Raw genomic sequence first — 19,989 nt, 5'->3', positions numbered from 1 at the left:
CAGGCCCTGTGCCCTCCAGGCTGCTCACACCCACCAGGCTGTGGCTCTCAGGCCCCATCACAGGGCTGCGGAGTGCTGGGGAAGGGACTGCAGGCGGCCAGTGAGTCACAGACCCCGCCTGGTGGAAGGGACTCTGCTGGCTCACTCTGGGAGGGCGCTGCTGGGGAGAGTGACTCAGGGGTACTCGGATTCAGGGTCTGAGTCACAGCCTAGGAACATGTCGGGCCCCACCTAGGGAAACTTCCCACTGGCAGCCTCACATTCTCAGGCCGGGGCTGGGGCTCAGAATGGGCCACCTTCTGGCAAAGGCGGCCAGATGGCCGGAAGGCCACTTAACCACAAAGCACACAACTGCCCCAAGTCCGGCCAGCTGTCCCATCCAGCCTTGGGCACCAGGACTAGCCCAGGTCATCCCCTGTCCCCAGTGACTTGGGGTGGGACTGGAGGAGGGGCCACGATGGCTTCTGTCAACAGCTACGTCCAGCTACTCGCTAGAGTGGGCGTGGGCTCCTTGCCTGGCTTTTTAGAGTCTAATAAAAATTTAAAGGCAAAATAAAGGGGGAATAAGAGAATGTCTATCCAAACATGCACGCCTCTCTTAGAAAGGATCAGATCTGGGGGCCGTGGGCACCCCACACCAGGGCTGATGAATACTGCCTCTCCTCCCTCTCCAGGCTGTGGTTGGGCCATCCCTGCCTTACTCCTCTGGGCATCCCAGAACCTGGCAGGGGGACTGCCAACCATGGTTCTATGGAGCCCATAAAATGAGTGACTCCTACGGGTCCTGTTGTGAGCTGAGCACCATCACTCATGCCCCTGCCCCCCCACCAGGAGTGGGCCTAAAGTCCCACATTCCACAAGAACCTGCCTGGACGACCCCCCATCGTACCCACTAGGACCTGCTCTCCATGAGGACACAGCCACCACCCCAACCCCCCAGATGGCAATGGTGGGGACAGCAGTGAAGACAGCACCACAGCTTGTCTAGGGGACACCTCTGCACCCAGCCATGCTCTTGCAGCCCGACACTGCAGAGACCAAGAGTGGGGACAGTTCCATGTGAGAGCTCCTGAAGTCAGGACCTGTGTCTTGTATTCCCTTTGGGTGACATTCCTCATGTTCTGGCTCCTTCGGAAGCATGTGGAAGGGGCAGGGAGTGAGGTGAGGGCTGTCTGCCATGAGGAGAGCGTGCCACCCCCATGGCTCCACTGAAGCTAACAGTGGCGGAGGGCAGAGTCACACGAGCCCGGTGTCCCGAGGGCAGCGTTCAGGAGGCCAGGGCAGGTGTGGAGAGCAGGTGAGAAATAGCCCAGGGGCCGCATGGAGCTGGCCAGCCCCCCAGGCACAGCCTGGAGAGGATGCACTGTCTCCTCAAAGTCAAGTCCCCAAGAAGGGCACCCCCGGGGTCCCAGCTGTGCCATCTCACTGCCAGCCAGCTGCCGACAGTTCACTCCAAAGGCTCTCCAGCCTCCAGCTCGGTATGGTGGGGTGGGGACAACGAGGATGTGCTTAAATAAAGGTGGCATCCAAATGGGACAGCCAGTTTGGCCAAAATGGGAAACATCTACAGCCCAGCACCCAAAGATGTGATCACATGCCTTACCCAGGGTGGGGGTGGGGCAGGGAATCCCAGCCACACCTGTCCCAGGAGCCCAAAAGCAGAGGGCAGGCCCCATAGCCTCCTAAGGGTTCTCCCAACCAAAGAAAATGTTTCACTTGCTTCAGGGAAAATGATTCAGAAACCCCGGCCCTCGGTCAATAGACATTTTCCTCCTCCAGCCCAAGTGCTGAACTGACTGTCGGAGCACTCCAAGTCCAGCCCTGGGTTCCTCCTCCACCTCCAGAGTCAGATGAAGTCTTGGGCCTATTAGAGGCCCCTAGGCATCACCCCCAGCCCCTGGCTCTCCAAGGGCACCCTGACCTCAGGATGAGGCTGTAAACATTCAGTGCCTCCAAAGCCAGCTTTGGCCTAAAAGAAATCAGGCAGCACATCAGGTGAGAAATTGGACAGGCAGGCCAGGAGCAGTGGCTCACGCTTGTAATCCCAGCATTTTGAGAGGCAGAGGAGGGTGGATCACTTGGGCCCAGGAGTTCAAGACCAGCCTGGGCAACATAATAAGACACAACCTCTGCAAAGTATTAAAAGATTAGCCAGGCATGGTGATGCGTGCCTATGGTCTCAGCTATTTGGGAGGCTGAGGCAGAAGGATCACTTGAGTTGGGGAGGTCGAGGCTACAGAGAGTCATGATTGCTCCACTGTACTCCAGCCTGGGGAACAGAGCGAGACTCAAAAAAAAAAAAATAGAAAACGAAATTGGACAGCAAGCCATGCCAAACCCACCCAGAGCTCTCCGCATCGCAGGCACTCAATGAAAATGATGAAATCAAGAGGCAGCTCAGAAAAAATAAGGCAGCTGCTCAGAGAGAAACCCAACCTTCTGGGCCAGGCCCCTATCACCGGCCCCTCGGGAATATGAAGAAGTGTGAGGGCCTCATCCAGGCTATGACTACGCTGACCCAAAATGTGCCTCAGTTTCACTGGAAAAGAAAACCATGTGACCCTCCTCTAACAGGGCACTGCATCCAGCGGTCCAGGCCACACCGTGACCCATTTGGAAGACAGGGGGCTGATAAGACCATAGCATTTATGGCCAAGATGGTGAGACGGCCCAGGTGTTTTGTACAAACAGCCTCCTCCAGGAAGCCCCCCAGGAACACTGTGGTGCCGGTCACTTGCCCTCCATGAATCCCCAAAGGCCGACCCTCCAGGGCCCATGCTTCCCTTCCAGGTCTCAGCATCCCAGCCTGACTGGAGGGTCCTCCCAGTAACTCCTCCAGAGTCACCATGGGGGCCACATGTCCCAGGGAAATGATGTAGGGGCTTGAGTCAGGAGAGCCCCAACTTTCCCCTAACTGACTCAGGCCCCAGGCTGTGATGTGCCTCTCTGGGAAGCTTTGTCTGCTCCATAAATTCAAGATGATCTCAGAGTTGTCATGAGGCTTGAAGGAGACAGGCATGGCAGCACAGGGGCCTGATAATGTCGCCTCCCTCCCCAAAGGAGCCCTCACAGAGGGCATATGGTTCAAAGGCATTCCTGAGCACCTAGGATTTCAGAGGAGTCTCCAGGAATGACCACAGATGCAGCTGCAGAGCGGGCACACCTATGCCCCCACCCAGGTCACACGGAGCACCTCAGCCGGTTTGCTGACCCCTCTATTTGACTTCAGGTCTCCTCTGAAGCAGGAGCTCTCCAAGCGGAGGCCTTTGAAAACACCCTGTCCAGCCTGCCGGGCTCAGACACCAGCCCTGCATCCTGGTGGCACAGGGCAAGAGGACAGGACCACAGACCGGAAGGCACCAGCACGTGCAAGGTTAGAAGCCAGCGTCACCTGATTTCGGAGCAGGTTAGTTTGAGCTACGAGATGAGCCTGCAGTTTGCCTTGGCACCACTGGGGGGCAGCTTTCTCAAGCAGCGAGACAGGCTGGGGTGGGGAGGTCAAGGCAAAGGAAGGTGGAGAGACCAGGGAGGTGGGGAGAGAGAAACAGAGACACACAGATTAAATGCACGTCCACACGCCCCACACGCAGGGGCCACCCCAAGCAGATATGGGCCCTTGAGGCCGAGAGAATCAGGGGGAGCCCGAGGGGGCCAGGTGAGGGGGTGAACTCCAACTGCAGAGGCAAAAGGTGAGCGTGGTTAGCAGCACAGGGGACCTGGCAAGCAGGGCCCTGCCTGGAGGAGTGGCTGCCCCAGACCCTCGCCGCAGGATAAGTGGGGCCAGCCCTGCACCCCCCGGCTCCCTCCAGCCAGGGACGCGTCACCTGGGATCTCATGACGGAATTCCACCCGGCTCGCCAGGCAGGGCGGCACCGTTCCAGGGAGACCCAAGAGGCCCACTCTCAGGCTGGCGGGTGGCCTGGATGGGGGCTGCAGGGCCAGGAATGGGCCAACGGTGAGCCCCACCCAGGAACCCACAGAAGCCTCTCACTCACAGGCCTGGGCCCAGCACTGTCCCCACCCCCCAGCTCAGCCACCTGGGCCCAGGCAGGAGGAGGCTCCACCCCTGGGTCTTGGACACGTGCCTTTCTCAGCCCCCTGCAGATGCTGTCCCAAACCGCCTCCAGCCCCTACCTTGGCGATTTTGGCTTCATCCTTCTTTTTGGCGGTTTGCAGAGACTCGTAGTGATGCCGGGCACTGTCGTAGTCCACCAGCTTGCGCCCCCGCTTGGCGATGCGTGACTGGGGCAGATGGAGGAGGGTGCTGAGTGGGGTCTGGCATCCCTCCTGAGACTCCAGAGACCCTAGATGGACCCTTAGGGCGAGCAGGAGACCCCGGCTCCACAGGAGCCCTTGAGCCCTGGTTGCTGGAACCCTTCTGGTGGCAGAGAGCCCACCCCTCCCAGCGGTCCAGCCCCACTGTGTGAAACATTTTCTTGCACATGAGCCCATGTGTCCGCGTCCACCAGCTAGTGACGTGTCAGCCAAGTCTCTTCCTCAGCCTGACTCCTGGCTTCTCATCTCCAGAGCCACCAACATCAGACTCGGGGAGCTTGAGGCAACTGCACGGGGGCCCCTGAGGCCAGCATGAGCATGACACCCCCATCCCACCCACCAAGGGGATCTCATCAACCCACTGATCAGCCTCGGCTCCAAGTGCACGTCACCGGGAGATCACTCGCCTCGTTGGAGACCAGAGACACTGCCGGCTCCTAGCACCCACCCAGGCCCGGCAGAGACAGCAGGCTGTGAATGCACACAATCACACAAAGACACCCACAAATGCAGACCCAGACAATGGGTGACATGCACACATACCATTCCAAGTACATGTGGTATAAACACAGGGGACCTGCAGGCACACACATCCCTCGGCCCTGCTCCGCCTTCTACACCTTCCACAATCACACAGCCAGCCACTACGCAGCAACACACACACACACACATACACATGCGCGCGCGCACCATGGGACCTCCTCCCACAGCCCTGAGACCCAAAGGGACAGGAAGACCCAGGTCTGGGGAATGGGGGCGGCAGGCTGGCAATAGAGGGAGCAGCTCTGGAGGATAAAGTGCTAGGCCGGGGGCCTCCTGCCTCCAGGGTGGCCTCCTCCTGGCCTGAGCCGCACGCCCTGGGCCCTGTCCTCTCTTCAGGTCCCTCCAGGAAGCGAGGGACCTGCAAGTGGGCAGATCTGCAAGTGGGCCTCTCACCTTGATGTCGGGAAACTGGCCCAGGTACGTGTCCATGGTCAGCAGCGCCTGGTCCACCAGCTTCTGGTGGTAATCCATCCACAGCAGGTCATTGTTCTGAGATGGGCAAGAACACGACAATGCCACCAGGGTGCTGGGCCACCCTCGACCCAGCACTCACTCCCAGGGACCAGTCCCAGCCCCATCTCTTCACGGCTCGGTGGCTTCTCAGAGCCTCAGTTTCCCCATCTGTAAGATGGGGGCAACATTTCCTGCCCTACTGATGACTGTGAGGCTCAGATATGCTGAGGACTGGGGTCAGCCAGGGAGGCTTTGTGTCGTGAGCCATAACACACAAATAAGGACAACCATGACCCACCATCTGACCCACCTTGGTGTGAGGGCGTGTCAGGAGAAGAGCCCTCAGAGAAGGAGGGCACCTTGCCCCAGGGCACACAGCACACGAACGCCCAAGAACCATAGCAGCTTGTCCCAGAGAGCCCTGCCCAGTGGGACGGGAGCTGAGGCCAGAGCGCCCTCCGGGAAGGGCCAGGGCCGCCAGTCCCACGCTCACCTCTGCGATCTTGTTGGCCTCATCCCTGCCGGGCCAGTCAGGCTCATACACCTCCTGCAGACACTCGTTCAGCTTCTTGGAGGCCTCGTGCATGGCTGTGGGGCAGGAAGGAAAGGTGCGGACCACCAACTGACAGCCCTCGCCCACACTCCCAGCTCGGCACCCACCAGCTCCCCATGGGTGCATCCTGCCTGCCTCCTACCTTTGACAGAGGCCAGGTAGGTCCGGAGATCCTTTTGCAGCCGGGTGCCTTCAGTCTGCAAAGAGAAGACTGGTGGCCCACCCAGTCCCTGACCCCTCCTTCCTGCCACCCTCACATGAATGAACCAACCAGGCTGCTCTCCTGACAGCAGCCACTGATCAGCTGACTTCCCAACAGGACAGCAGCTGCGGTCGTCACCCCTGCCTCAGGAGCCCTGAGTCCATAGGGACATTTGCTGTGTGTGCTGGCACCTGCCCTCTTCCAGATGCCACTCAGCCTGGGAAGGAAGGCAGGAAGACAAGGACCACCTCCAGGATGACAGGTTGTGGGTATGGCTGAATGACACACAGCACCTGTGAGCAGCAGGACCATCAATCACAGACCTGCACTCAGACACCTGCAGACAAGTGACCGAGAACAGGAGTATGGCCAAGGCAGGTGTGGTGACCACCAGGCCCCCTGTGCCACAAGCTCAGGAGGTGCCCAAGAACAGAGAGCTCCCACTGCCTCATACTAGGGAAAGGGGACCCAGTCTGAGCCTTTACAGGGACAGAAGACCTCCAGAAGAGGTGGCATTAGAGCAGAGGTGCAGAATGCGGGGGTCATGGCCAGGACTCCAAGGACACTGGCCCAGCTGACACTAAGGACATAGGTTGTAGAGGGAAAAGGCTAAGCGGGCAGCGGGCTGGGTGGTGAAGCTCCCTGAGCTGAGGGAGTGGTCTCCAGGGGCCTCCTGGGACAGCAGGAGCAGCAGAGAGGCTAGAAGCATGGGACAGGCCTCAAGTCCCTCTTGGACATCAAAACCAGAGCCAGGAAAGCCGAGTGAAGAACTCCAGGTTCCAGGAGGGGTGAACAATGAGCAAGGCCAGCTCTGAGGTCTGAGACCACACTCAGTGAGATGCAGAAGTTTCCAAAAGCATGGGCAAAGAGTGGGCCGCACACAGGCTTTGAGGCCATGCAGACCCAGCTGTCCCTTGCCACTCAGCCCTAAATGAGCTAGTGAGCCTCTCTGAACCTCAGTCTCCTCATCTTGCAGTGGAAGGTAAATGATCCGTGCCTGGCACTTCTCAGACCCAGTGAGCAGGGCCAGGCCCTGGAGCCTTGAAGGCAGACTCAGGAGATGTGCCTCATGCTAAGGACAGGAATTCAAGGCAGAGAGGGGACTTGGGAGAGCGGCGGTGGCTGAGGCTGACCTTCGAAGGGAAGGGCACCCTCCTGGCCCCTCCTGCCTGCCACCAGCTCAAGCCTCAGAGACATCCATGTTCTGGACACCTCCTGCCCCGGAGGAGGGACAGCTGGCCCAGTCCTAGGAGACCCAGCATGCCTGCAGAGCTCCAGCATGGCCAGTTTCATGCTTGCACAAGAGCTGGAAGGTGGCCCCATCCATTCAGGTCAACCTCCAGGCCAGCAGGGACCCGGCCACCTCCACAGGCTCACCCCCATCACGACACCCTCAAACCCACTTCTGTCTCCCCACTCCAGGCCTCTCCCTGTCCGCAGCCAGGGCCGCTCTTCCTGCCCTGGTGCCCTGGCGGTCAGCACCTTCCATGCAGTCATCTTGACACCCCTGCCCCACCCGACAGCACAGAAGCAGACAGAGGGTCAGCAACCGGCCCAGGCACACAGAGACTGGGGGAGCCCATGAGCCCCTCCAAGCCTGGGCACACAGCCGCAGCGTGTTTTGTGGGTAATGGTAGTGATGCGGCCCTGAGAACCCCCAGATCTGCCTGTTACAATGAATGCTTCCGTGCGGCAGCAGAGACAGCCACAGGAAGGGCTTACGAGCAGCACATAAGATGTTACATGATTTTAAAAAGAGGAGGTGTGAAGAAAAAAACTCTCTCTAAAATTCCTTTCATCCTCCATAGAGTAGGGTGTCCAACACTGGCCAGTCATCATTCTTACGAACATCCAAGTTCAAGGCCCTCCGATGCAAGACTGAGTGAAGAAACAGACGGCCGCTCCACCACGGACACTCAGCCTCTCTGGAATTCCGTTGGAGGTGGGATGGAGACCCCTCGGGGATGAGGAATGAGGAAGGGTCTGTCCCACTCCTGACACAGCCACCCTCAGTCTTCACAATCAAAGGCTTTGTTGGTTGAGACGAGGATTAAAGTGTGTTCATAATGGGATGCTATTGTGTCCCCTGATGTCACAGAATCTTCCAGATCCAGCTTCTCTCCCTGCCAAGCCTCCACCATCACAGCCACACCTCCACGCCCTCCTCACCCTTCCCCCCAAGCAGGGGTCCCCATGGGGTGGATCGCTGTGCCCCCATCCCCCAGCTTCAGGCCCCACCAGGGCCCCTAGTGATGCCCAAACAACACTGGGCTGTGCGCCGGCATGTGGCATGCAGTGTAGCGGGTTGGCCGGAGCGCGGCCTCCCTGTGCCCACTGCAGCTGGCTTCCTAAGCCAGTCACCAGGGTACACTCAGCCCTCCCGCGCTGAGGCCCCAGACAGCTTCCCTCTGCAGGGCAGCGCCCAGGCCAGCACAGAACACTGTGTTTGCTTTCAGACCAGCTCCCTCAGCCCCTAAAAAGGGATCTGAGAAACAATTCTCTGGAGGTCCCAGATTTCACAGAGTCTAGCTGGGGGAAGGTAAGATTCAGAAGCCATTGCCCACCTCAGACCATGTCCCAGATAGAGGACCTGGGGGAGTCAGGAAGGGACAGTTGCAGCTCCAGTGCGGCTGGGCTCAGCCAGCATCCCCAGCACCCTGCTGCATCTCCTGGATCAGTCCCCATAGGTGGCCTGAGCACCCAAGTCCCCGTGTTCCCGGTGGTTCTAGGGGGCAGGGACACCCCTCCCACAGGGAACCCTTTAGCTCCAGCTCTGACTCTCGCCTCCTGCCCATCAGTGCCAAAAGTGACCCTCACTCAATAGCCAGGGACGCCCACTTTGAGCAAAACACGGGGTGGGCCCTAAGGAAAAGAAGGGATCAGACCTGTCCCAACTCTGTGACAGACACATAGCAATGACAGCCCTGGGGCCGGGAGGGCTACAGGCAGCCCCTAGGAAGAAAAGCCAGGCTTCCCTGAGAGACCCAGATAGCTTCCAGAAGGGCCTGTGCCGGGTGTGCAGTATTCTGGGGAAGGGCAAGGGGCCCTCATGGGCTCGTAGACCAAGGGCAGAAGGCAGGGCCACCACTGTGACCAGCAGCAGGTGGGCCCAGGAGGGGCTGCGCACCTGGGTCCTTGTGAGAGCAGGTGACAGCAAGGTGACCTAAACCCTCTCCTAGGGACCCCCCCCACACATAGAAAGGAGTGAGAGGTTCGCGTCTTCAAAGACTAAATCACCTGCCATCCTTGTCCCTCCTACCACTAAGCCCACTAGGCATGAGGCTCACAGATAAAGAGGCAGGAAAAAGCTCAGCCTCCAGGCTTCCCATACCCCATTCTCTCTCTCCTTCCCCAGGGCTACCAAGCCCACTGCAGCCTCCTAAATTCACTCCCTTGATATAAGTGACCCTCACCCCATTCCCTCCCAGTCCCCACATCCAGCCCCACACCCTGCCACTCCCACACACCAATCAAATCCAGAACTGGCTGCCTTGGCCCCAGCCTTGAACAAGACTTTAAAACTGACACCCCAACTACCATCCGTGGCCCCTAAAAAGCCAGCCACCCCACCAAACCCGAGCCTGAGAGCAGACAGAGGCCCAGCTCGGGACCACTCCACAGCCACAGCCTGGCAGCCGCCTGGCAGCACTCAGCACTGGCTATCTTTAGCCCTGGCCTCTCTGCCCAGCCCCTCTGTCCAAGGAGCAGTGAGTGACTGCTTGCCCAGAGTAGGGACCAAGAGGGGGTGACTCTGAGGGACAGTGGGCACAGCAACACTGTGGTTTCAGCCCTGGGGCCAGGCCACAAAGAACCTCGGCTCCCAGACCTGTGCTTCCCTCACCCTCTGCCAAAGCTCAGCCTGTTCTAAGGAACCCCCACCACCTCCACCCCTAACCTGTCCCCCCAGCCTAGCCAGCTGCCCTCAGGACAAGGGATCAGCTCCAGAGAGGTAATTCAAGAGTGAGCCAAAGGCCACAGAGCCTGCTTTTCAATCCCCAACACCCACGCCAGCTGTGTAGCCCTGGAAGATGTGCTTAACCTCTCTGCACCTCAAGTGCCTCATCTGCAAAATGAAGAGAATATCAGCATCCATTTCAGGGACTGCAGAGATGTCTGTCAAACACACAGCAGTTCCTGGCCCATGGCCACAGCAACTCCTTAAAGAGCCTTCAGAGTAACCGATAACCCGATGAAGCCAGCTGAGTAGGGACACGCCCCGGGGCTTCCCAGAGACAGAATCGGAACCTAAGACCAGGTTTCTTGTTTAAGCCTATATTTTGCAGATGAGGAAACTGAGGCCCAAGGGGCCCTGGGAAGTTCCTATCTACAGAGGCAGTAGATATTCCCTGTCATGGCGTCCACCTGGGCCTTGAAACTCCTCCCATAACTGGCCTAGAGGACAAGCAGCCAAAGTGCCTCCCCATTCCCTGTCCGGTGAAGCCGGTCAGGGTGCACCCCTCTGGCAAGCCAAGGCTGGTTTGACCCTGGGGCCTCTCCCCCATGCTCCTGGTCCTCTCCCACAATGGTCCTGGTCCTCCCAGCTGCGCTAGGTCTCCTCCCAGAATGCTCCCAGCTCTCCCAGCTGCATCCTATACCTCCCAGAATGCTCCCGGCCCTCTCCCAGAATGCTCCCAGCCCTCCCAGCTGCTCTAGGTCCCCTCCCAGAATGCTCTCAGCTCTCCCAGCTGCACCCTGTCCCTCTCCCAGAATGCTCCCAGCCTCCCAGCTGCTTCATGGCCCTCACCAGCTGCTCCCAGACCCTGACCAGTGAGCAGTCAGGGTTCTCCAAAGGAGGCCCCTTCCCCAGGTTCCATGCCAGCTGCAGAGGCTTTGGTGGGTGCCTTCAGTGCTTTCCAAGGCCTCAGACATGGACAAAGAGTATAGAGAGGCCTGGTTCCCTAGAGCCCGGGGGCTCAGCCCACCCTCTCCCTAGGTGAGCTTAGACTCTGACCTCACACCCCATGCCTGGTTTCATTCCTCTTGGCCTCCTTCTCTGGCCTCCCTCCCCACCTGTCACTCCCTGGGGCTGGCCTGCAAAAGCCAGAGAGCCGTGGTGCAGCTCCCCCTCCTAGATACTTCAGCCCTCCCCAAGGAGGGGGAATTGCCAGAGTCATCTCCTGTCCTCACACAGATGCAGCAGTGGCTATGGACTTCGCAGATCTCCAGGGGAAGCTTCAGGGGAAGCCCAGGGCAGGTATTCTGAGCCCTTCAGCAGGAAAGCCCTCTCTATATCCAACCACTTCCCCAGAGTGCCAGTGTGACCACCCCCTTCTGTCACTGGCCCCCGGCCTATAATGGCCCTTGATAAGGATGTCCTGGAAGTCCCTTCAGGCTTTGGAGCTAGGCAAGTACGGATCTGAATCCATTTCCAGAGCTAGATGGCCTTGGGCAAATTATCCAACTTCTCCACCTCAGCTGCTTCATCTACAAAAGGGGAACAGTGGTACGGGCCCCTTACAGAGCCATTGGGAGGTGTCCACAGCCGTCTCCGATTGTCCCAGCCTTTAGTCTGCCACAGAGCCAGGCACTCACCATGCTCAGCAGATGCCTAAATCAAATCCAGCCTGCTCCACCCCCATGCTAACGGCTGCAGATGCCACTCTCCTGGCAAGAAGCTTCTATAGCTACGACTTGCCCCTGACACAAAAAGGTTTCCCGAGTCTGGCCATAATCTATTACCTGCTCCTATCCCACCCTCCCTCTCCCCCAGCTACCCTTTCTATGTCTCTTACCAAGGACCTAAAGAATACATACTCCCACCCTCCTCTTTCCCAGCATGCATAGCCTGTGCAGCCTTCTCCAGGAAGTCTTCCATGATCTTGTCAGCCCAGACTGATTTCCCTCCTCCAAGCGCTCGTATTCCACAAATTCAGTTCATGCCATTTTCCAGCTGGCAGCTGAATTTTCACAAACTCCCTAAGGCCAAGGGCCACCCACACTCACCAGCTGCTTGTTGAAGTTCTGGACGCACTGCTCAAACTGCTCATCCTTGGTCTCATCTGCCTTCCCCAGCTTCTGGAGAACCTGCCGAGGCCAGGAGAGAAGGGGAGAGTGTTACCTGGGAAAGGAGAGTGTTCCGTCACCAACACCACAGACCAGGCTCTGGGAAGCCTCTAGCCAACATCGCCCAGCTCAGGGTGCCCTCACAGAGCTGCAATGCCCCAGGGCATGGCTGAGTCCACATGGTCTTCAGGCCTCCCCACCCTCTACCCAGGGCTCAACAATCAGCCAAAAGTGGAGCTTAGGACAGGCTCGCCATAGTGACCACAGCCAGGAGGAGGGAGGCTTCAAAGACAGCAGGAAGGATCAGGCGTCCTCCTTGCTGATCTCACACTACACCCCTGGGTGCTCCGCCCCAACCCTGGCAGCTGTAAAGTGAGCCAAGCAGAAGTGGGGCCAAGCAGGGGCAGCCCCCCTTCCCCAAATGACTCCATTCCCTGGGCCCAAGGCCCATGAATGCCACAGGCATCAGCAGAGCAGGCCCTGAACCAGCAGGAGCCATCTTGGAACAAGGAGGGCAGCAAGGGGTGGCTGGGGGCTGCCGGGGACACTCGGAGTCCGCTTCTGACCTGCCGGGGTTTTTAGATGTGACCTGCTCCAGGCACTCTGCTCCTTCCTGCACACACACATGCACATACACACAAGGCACACAAAGGCACACGCATGGGCTCACAGCCAGTCTGCTGGCAACCAAGAGTCTCAGAGGCAGACCCCTGGTGAGTGGCAGCTGTCCTCCTCCTTCAGCTGTGTGGGGAGTGGGAGGGGGAGGAGGGATGCGTGGGCAAGGGCTGAGAAGGGGAGCCACACCAGGATGGAGAAAGCGCTAGGGAAGGAAGGCGCCAGCTCAGGACCCTGAGAGCATATGCTGACCACCACGCCCTCCCAGACTTCCCTCATTGGGCCTGCTCCCCCAACCCCAGAGCTCCCCATGAGGGACAGAGAGGTGGAGGCAGGGAGGCAAAATACAGAGGCAAGGGGGGGTGGGGGGGCAGAGTAGGAAAGAGCAGGAGAACAAAAAGACAAAGAGCCAGGGCACTGAAAAGGGATGAGGAGTGCGGAGAGAGGGCAGGGGTTGCTGGAGAGCGGAGGGGAAGAGCAGTGACACACCCACAGCCCGGGAGGCACCTCCATCAGGGCTGAAAAAGGGCCAACACTGAGGGCTCAGCAGAGGCCTCTTCCAGGCACTGACCAAGACCCCACAAGAATGAAAAGGAAACAAAATAGGGGGTGGGAGTGGAAAGTGAAGGGAGAAAAGGTGGGCCCAGGAGCAGTGGGGAGCCCCATGAGCAAGGGGGAGTCCAGCAGGCCCACAGACACACCCTCCCTTCCAAGACCTGGAGCCAGGCCGCGCTGCCAAGAACGTCAGCTTTGCCTGCCCAGGGCCCAGGCCAGGGTCCTGGACTGAGGGATGCCTGGTTCCAGGACAGAGCCGGGCCCCTTCCCACCTTGTATGGCCTGTGCGGCCCTGCCTGCACTTCCCCCGCCTGGCCCAGGAGCCTTGGCAAGGCCAGCTGCTCTTGGCCATCTCCCACCAAGCACCTGCTCTATGCCCGGCCGTGAGCACCTTGGCTGGTGCAGCAGAGAGGAATCACATGTGGGTCTCTATCCTGACATGGGGAAACACTTAGGGCTGTGGGACCCTGGGGTGGAGATCCCATCTAACCTGGGCAGTCAGGGAAGACTTCCTGGAGCGGGTGACAGCTCAGACAAAAAGGGGGCTACAACAAAGGTAAGGAGACCAGAAAGAGGGAGCATTTGACTGGGGAGTTTTGAATTGCTCAAAGTGACTGGAGGTCACAGAGGATTGTGCGGGAAGGTGAGTGGCAGGCAGGGGACAGGTGGGCACTGGGAGGCAGCACTGAATGCTGCGCTACAATGGTCAGGGCACAGCCCATCAGGCAGGGGCAGCTGGATGCCAAGGGCTTATGCTGGGATGAGAAAAAAACAAAACAAAACCCACACGAACAAGAAAGTGGAAACTGCACAACTCACAGGCTCCCCACTGCTGCCCTGGCAGCCACATCCAGGTGGCTGAAAGGACCCCCAGAAAGTGAGTTGAGTTGGGGAGATACCTTGCCCAGCTCAGCATGGAGCTTGGGTAGGCAACTCAGCCCCTCTGGTGTGGTGCCCACCCATAGCGCCACCACCTCCAAAGAGAGGAACAGACCACCAGATGGAAAAGAACTCCAGGAAGTACACCAGGGTCTCCAGAGAGACCCAGAAGCTCTCAGAAACAGGTCAGGGACTGGTCAACCCCCAAGGCAGGAGCACCAGGGAGGAGGCCACTTCCATGCCCTGCTCTCCTTCTCCCTGAGAAGACAGACACAGTCAGCCAGCAAAAGGTCCCCAGTCTATCCCACCCACACTGGCCATCAGGGCTCTCGAGGTATGCAGAGACAGACACACACTCGACCCAGTTCACAAACACTGCTGCTTGCTCTGCACAGACAGCTGGAGCCCACAGGGAGATCGTCCAGCCTTGAGAATGAGAGGCCAGCCCAGGTGAGACTCCATCCAGCAGTGAGAAGACCCTTGGGAAAAGGGACGCCTACACTGTGAGCCTCAATCTACAAAATGAAGTGAGCATCAGCACCCTCCCCAAGGATTACAAAGATCATGTCTATAAAATGCATAGCAGAACATGGTCCACAGTATTCAAGAAATGGCCAATCCCTAAAGGCCTTCAGAGGATAATGTGCAGACTGAGGCTGATGTGCAGACGGTGATGTGTAGAGGGTGAGGTACAGAGGGTGCTGTACAGAGGATAATGTACAGAGGGTGATGTGCAGAGAATAATGTACAGAGGGTGATATACAGAGGGTGATGTGTAGAGGGTGATGTACAGAGGATGATGTACAGAGGGTGATGTGCAGAGGGTGATGTGCAGAGGGTGCTGTACAGAGGATAATGTACAGAGGGTGATGTGCAGAGAATAATGTACAGAGGGTGATATACAGAGGGTGATGTGTAGAGGGTGATGTACAGAGGATGATGTACAGAGGGTGATGTGCAGAGGGTGATGTGCAGAGGGTGATGTGCAGAAGGTGATGTACAGAGGGCGATGTGCAGAGTGCGATGTACAGAGGATAATATACAGAGGATGATATGCAGAGTGTGATGTGCATAGAATAATGTACAGAGGATGATGTGCAGAGGATGATGTACAGAGGGTGATGTGCAGTGTGATGCACAGAGGGTGATGTGCAGTGTGATGCACAGAGGGTGATGTGCAGTGTGATGCACAGAGGGTGATGTGCAGTGTGATGCACAGAGGGTGATGTGCAGTGTGATGCACAGAGGGTGATGTGCAGTGTGATGCACAGAGAATGATGTGCAGAGGGTGATGTACAGAGAATAATGTACAGAGGGTGATGTGCAGAGGGTGATGTACAGAGGGTGATGTGCGGAGGGTGATGTACAGAGGACGATGTACAGAGGGTGATGTGCAGAGAGTGATGTGCAGAGGGTGAGATACAGAGGATGATGTGCAGAGGGTGATGTGCAGAGAATAATGTACAGAGGGTGATGGGTAGAGGGTGATGTGGAGAGGGTGATGTGCAGAAAATAATGTACAGAGGGTGATGTGTAGAGGGTGATATGCAGAGGGTGATGTGCAGAGAATAATGTACAGAGGGTGATGGGTAGAGGGTGATGTGGAGAGGGTGATGTGCAGAAAATAATGTACAGAGGGTGATGTGTAGAGGGTGATATGCAGAGGGTGATGTGCAGAGAATAATGTACAGAGGATGATGTGCAGAGGGTGATGTGGAGAGGGTGATGTACAGAGGGTAATATACAGAGGGTGATGTGCAGAGTGTGATGTACAGAGGGTGATGTGCAGAGTGTAATGTGCAGAGGGTGATGTGCAGAGGGTGATGTGCAGAGGGCGATGTACAGAGGGTGATGTGCAGAGGATGATGTGCAGAGTGTAATGTACAGAGGGTGATGTACAGAGGGTGATGTGTAGAGGGTGATGTGCAGAGGGTGATGTGCAGAGGGTGATGTACAGAGGGTGATGTGCAGAGGGCGATGTGCAGATGGCGATGTCCAGAGGGCAATGTGCAGAGGGTGATGTACAGAGGGTGATGTACAGAGGGTAATGTGCACAGGGTAATGTATAGAGGGTGATGTACAGAGTGTAATGTGCAGAGGGTGATGTATAGAGGGTAATGTACAGACGGTAATGTGCAGAGGGTAATGTATAGAGGGTAATGTACAGAGGGTAATGTGCAGAGGGTAATGTATAGAGGGTAATGTACAGAGGGTAATGTGCAGAGGGTAATGTATAGAGGGTAATGTACAGAGGGTAATGTGCAGAGGGTAATGTATAGAGGGTAATGTACAGAGGGTAATGTGCAGAGGGTAATGTATAGAGGGTAATGTACAGAGCAGCCTTCACACAGTTGGCAGATGGGCCTGACTGACACCACCAGCCCTCACACCAGGTCCAGGTTGATGGCATCCCAAGATGCTTGATGGAAGTCACAGATGCACACACATTATGTGCACTTGGCAAAGTCCTATGCATCCTTCAAAACCTCGCTCAGGTTGACATCACTGTGAACTGTCCCTGATCTCTCCTTCCCACAAACACTCTGCACCACTTACAGCCTGAGACCTTTCCTCACTGCTGTGTGACATGCCTGCATGCCTGGTACCCTCACCTTGAATGAAAGCTTGAGGTCGGGGACAGTGTCCCAGTCATCTGTGTCCCCAACACCCACACAGGGCTAAACACAGGACAGACATGCAAGATATTCTTGCTGGCTGCTGCTCATCTGAACTGTGGGCTTTGGGGGCAGAGACGTGACCTTAAACTAAACACCTGCCTCTCAGTCTCAGGCTTCTCCTAGGCAAAATGGAAGGGTAATGTACACAAAGCCCTCAGCCCTGAGGGGTGGAGGGCATGGCAGCATGGAAGCGTGAGGCTGAGCCAGCCACCTCACTCTGCTGGACCTCAGAATGCTGAAGCTCTCAGCTCTCCAGTACCCCCACCCTGGATATGGGACGAACGACAAGACCACAGCATGACGGAGATCCAGGTTAGACTGATAGGTGAGGCCGGCCTTGGCCACACACCATCCTCACTGCACCTACCCTCATTTCATCGATGAGGGAACACAGATGCATGGCCTGTGGGTCCCCATCCTCAAGGAGCTCCTGGTGTGGCTACCACAGGGAAAAACAAGCTGGGCACCCCCTGCCCCAGAACAGGAGCTGGGACAAGGCCGTGAGCCTTGGGACACAGGTCTTCTACTACATCTGTTTTACACTTGGTTAGTGGGACCTCCCCTATGCCAAGCTCACAGGCAGAACACGGAGGGACACAGGGGACTCCAGGTGTCCAGGAGGGGATGGCCCAGCAACGACTCAGGAAAGCCTGGCAGGACAATTGTGCTGGGTTTTTATGGATGAGCAGGAGTTGGGTGAGGAGGAGGGCCTTGTGGCACAGACCAGGATTTGCACTCTGTCCAGGGTTATCGCGGGGAGGACGCCTGAGACAGTCAGCTCCACTCACACTCATCACACACTTACCAGGCATGCTCACTCTGTGATAAACAAAGGGGAGCCTTTGATAACTTGGCAGAGGACGAGACACACAGAGGCCCAGGGAGCAGAGGCGGCCACAGAGCCAACAGTCTCGGGAGCCTAACTGGCTCTCACCACGTCCTCAGCCCAAGTCCGCATGTGAGTGGAGCTGAAGTGCCTCAGAGGGGACATCTCAGGGCAGGGCAGTGAGGTGGGGGCAGGTGGCAGGAAAGACGAAGGAGTGGCCCCGTGGCCAGCTCCAGAGCCTCCTTCTCCTGCAAACATCCATAGGTTCAGCCTCACTGAGCCCCCGATGTGGAAGGAAAGCCGCCCAAGGCTCCTCCCTAGAAAGGCTGAGAGGTTCACTGAGTTGGTGGCACCGTGCCTCTGGCACCAGGTCCCACAGGGGCTCAGTGGGAGTGTCCCGTGGCCAAGTGCCTCTTCCCAGCCCTCCACCAAGGCCTCTGTCATGGCCCAGTGAGAGGACAGAACGCCCTGGCGTCAGCCTCTCCCAGTGGGTACAGGGAGTCCTGCCACCCTCCAACAGCCCCCCAAGACAAGGCCTTGACCCACAGCATGAGTCATGGGGCACAGTCAGTGCCCGGCCACCAAACCCAGAGAGAGGAAAGGCACCCAGGCCCGTCTTGTTTAAGCCAGGCCAGCACCCACTTCAAGATACCAGGGCTGACTCCTCACAAGGGAAGTGTCCTCACCTCTGAGGGACAGATGGCAGGTGAGCACAAACAAATGAGGACACAGCCTGAAGTGGTCAAGTCAGGAGGGGCCGGGAGCTCCAGCCGCCAGGATGAGGAGGGGGTGGGTCTTCGGGCTCACCAGGCTGTGCCCCAGCAGCCCCTCCTGAGGTCTCTGATCCCGCCCTCAGCCCCAGAGAGCAGCGGGTCCCCTGCACTTGGGGGACACACACCCACAGTCTAAGTGGCCTGGCCCAGGGCAGGGAGAAGCACTTCACAGGGCCGTGAGAAGGACCAGCCCAGGGACCCAGGAGGAAAGCTGGAGGGAGGAGGGGTAAGGGCCGTATTCCCAGCCATTCTGGTCCCAGCCATGACCGGGGAGAAAGCTGGGGGCTCCTCGACCAGCTGGCGACACCCCTCATCCCCTCTTCCCCGCTGTGGCTGGAGGCATCTCAGTGGCTGCAGAGTTCCTAACACCCCACCGACCACACATGGAAGAGGGGCCTCATCCTGCACATCTCCCCACCCAGGCACCCACTACCCAGCTACTGAGACCCCAAAAAATTCATGAGGCCCTCACCTTCCGCATCATCTCCTCCACATGCCAGACTGCCTGTGCAGGAAGGATGGGCTGAGAAGTGAGCCCCGCCTTGCCCCTTCCTCTCAGCAGAGCCTGCGGTCAGGGGCCACAGGGACAGGATGCAACCCTCATGCCCCAGCAGCTTCACACTGAGGCTCCCCAGGCAGGCAGACACAGACGGAGGACGGGCAGGCAGGCAGGGGGAAGGCCACTGTCAGACATTCTGCCAGGCTTTCCCTGGGCCCAGTCCTGAGGGAGATACGCTGAGAGGCAAAAGGGAGGACGACTCCTCGCACGGGACACAGGCGATACTCTGCACCCATCATGCCTCTGGGTCCAGGTTCCCTCCCTGCCTCCTTAGAGCTGTCCCTTTGTGAATCTCTCCTCACCCCTCCTCCTCCACCCTCTCCCAAGCACAGCTGGGAAGCTGTGGCTGATGACACAGGGCTGGCCTCCGGGGTCTTCCTGCCCTGGTGCTCCAGGGACCCCTGCAGGGGAGACAGAGGGCAGGTCGGCCAGCTGACGGCCTCCCCGGTCACCAGCTCTGAGGCCTTGCAGGAGGTGCCAGGAACATGGCAGGACAAGTCTGCACTGAAACTAGGGTTGGTGTGGGCAGGCCATGGTAGGTGCCCAGGCAGGGAAAGGGTATGGCCCCTCTGCCTCCCCTCTTCTGCCTCGAGAGTCTGCCTGCTGCCTGATGCATCAGGCTGGGGTGGCAGTGGTGAAGGGATACAAGCAGAGTTGTAAACCCCCAGGGGCAGAGGGGGCCAGTCTGAGGACAGTGCTGCAGACCCCATAGTCACCTAGCCCCCCAGCACACAACCCCTCCTCCAAGTCCATCTCTCAAATGCGAGCTGCCCTGGCATCCAGACACAGAGGACCCCCTCTCCTGGCTGCTGCTCACACCTCCCCATCCCCACTCCGAAGGTGGAGTCGCCTAAGCCTGCTCCACACTTCCAGACAGAGGGTCTGGGTGGCCTCCAACCACCCAGGTTCCATGCAGCAGGCCACAGCAGCCCCGACAAGACAGCAGAGGGAGGAAAAGAGGTTCTAAGCCCACCACTCACCACCACACTTCATGTGCCCCTCTGCCCTTCTTATTTTCAAAGTATAGACCTCAAAGAAAGCAGACAAGATACTACAGAGACTGTCATCTACCCTT

General features: G+C 58.1%; 1 protein-coding gene across 50 annotated transcripts in view; it reads right to left on the bottom strand.

Moving 5' to 3' along the window:
* Nucleotides 1-19,989, bottom strand: part of LOC100407797 (myc box-dependent-interacting protein 1) — a 58,591-nt gene that overhangs the window by 15,498 nt on the left and 23,104 nt on the right. For 26 of the 50 annotated variants that reach the window (XM_078327046.1, XM_035304173.3, XM_078327052.1 and 23 more), the window contains 6 exons: nucleotides 11,970-12,050; nucleotides 5,967-6,021; nucleotides 5,765-5,859; nucleotides 5,212-5,307; nucleotides 4,135-4,242; nucleotides 3,392-3,484 (listed from right to left, as the gene is read on the bottom strand). In XM_078327046.1, the coding sequence (XP_078183172.1) occupies nucleotides 3,392-3,484; nucleotides 4,135-4,242; nucleotides 5,212-5,307; nucleotides 5,765-5,859; nucleotides 5,967-6,021; nucleotides 11,970-12,050 (528 nt within the window). Of the gene's footprint in view, nucleotides 1-3,391; nucleotides 3,485-4,134; nucleotides 4,243-5,211; nucleotides 5,308-5,764; nucleotides 5,860-5,966; nucleotides 6,022-11,969; nucleotides 12,051-12,595; nucleotides 19,951-19,989 lie in introns of those variants that run through there. The other 24 variants (XM_078327049.1, XM_078327068.1, XM_078327051.1 and 21 more) reach the window with 6 other exon arrangements.

The sequence above is a fragment of the Callithrix jacchus genome, chromosome 6, assembly GCF_049354715.1.
Source record: "Callithrix jacchus isolate 240 chromosome 6, calJac240_pri, whole genome shotgun sequence".
Lineage (NCBI taxonomy): Eukaryota > Metazoa > Chordata > Mammalia > Primates > Cebidae > Callithrix > Callithrix jacchus.
The sequence above is the reverse complement of the archived record's forward strand: the minus strand, read 5'-3'. Positions and strand labels throughout refer to the sequence as shown.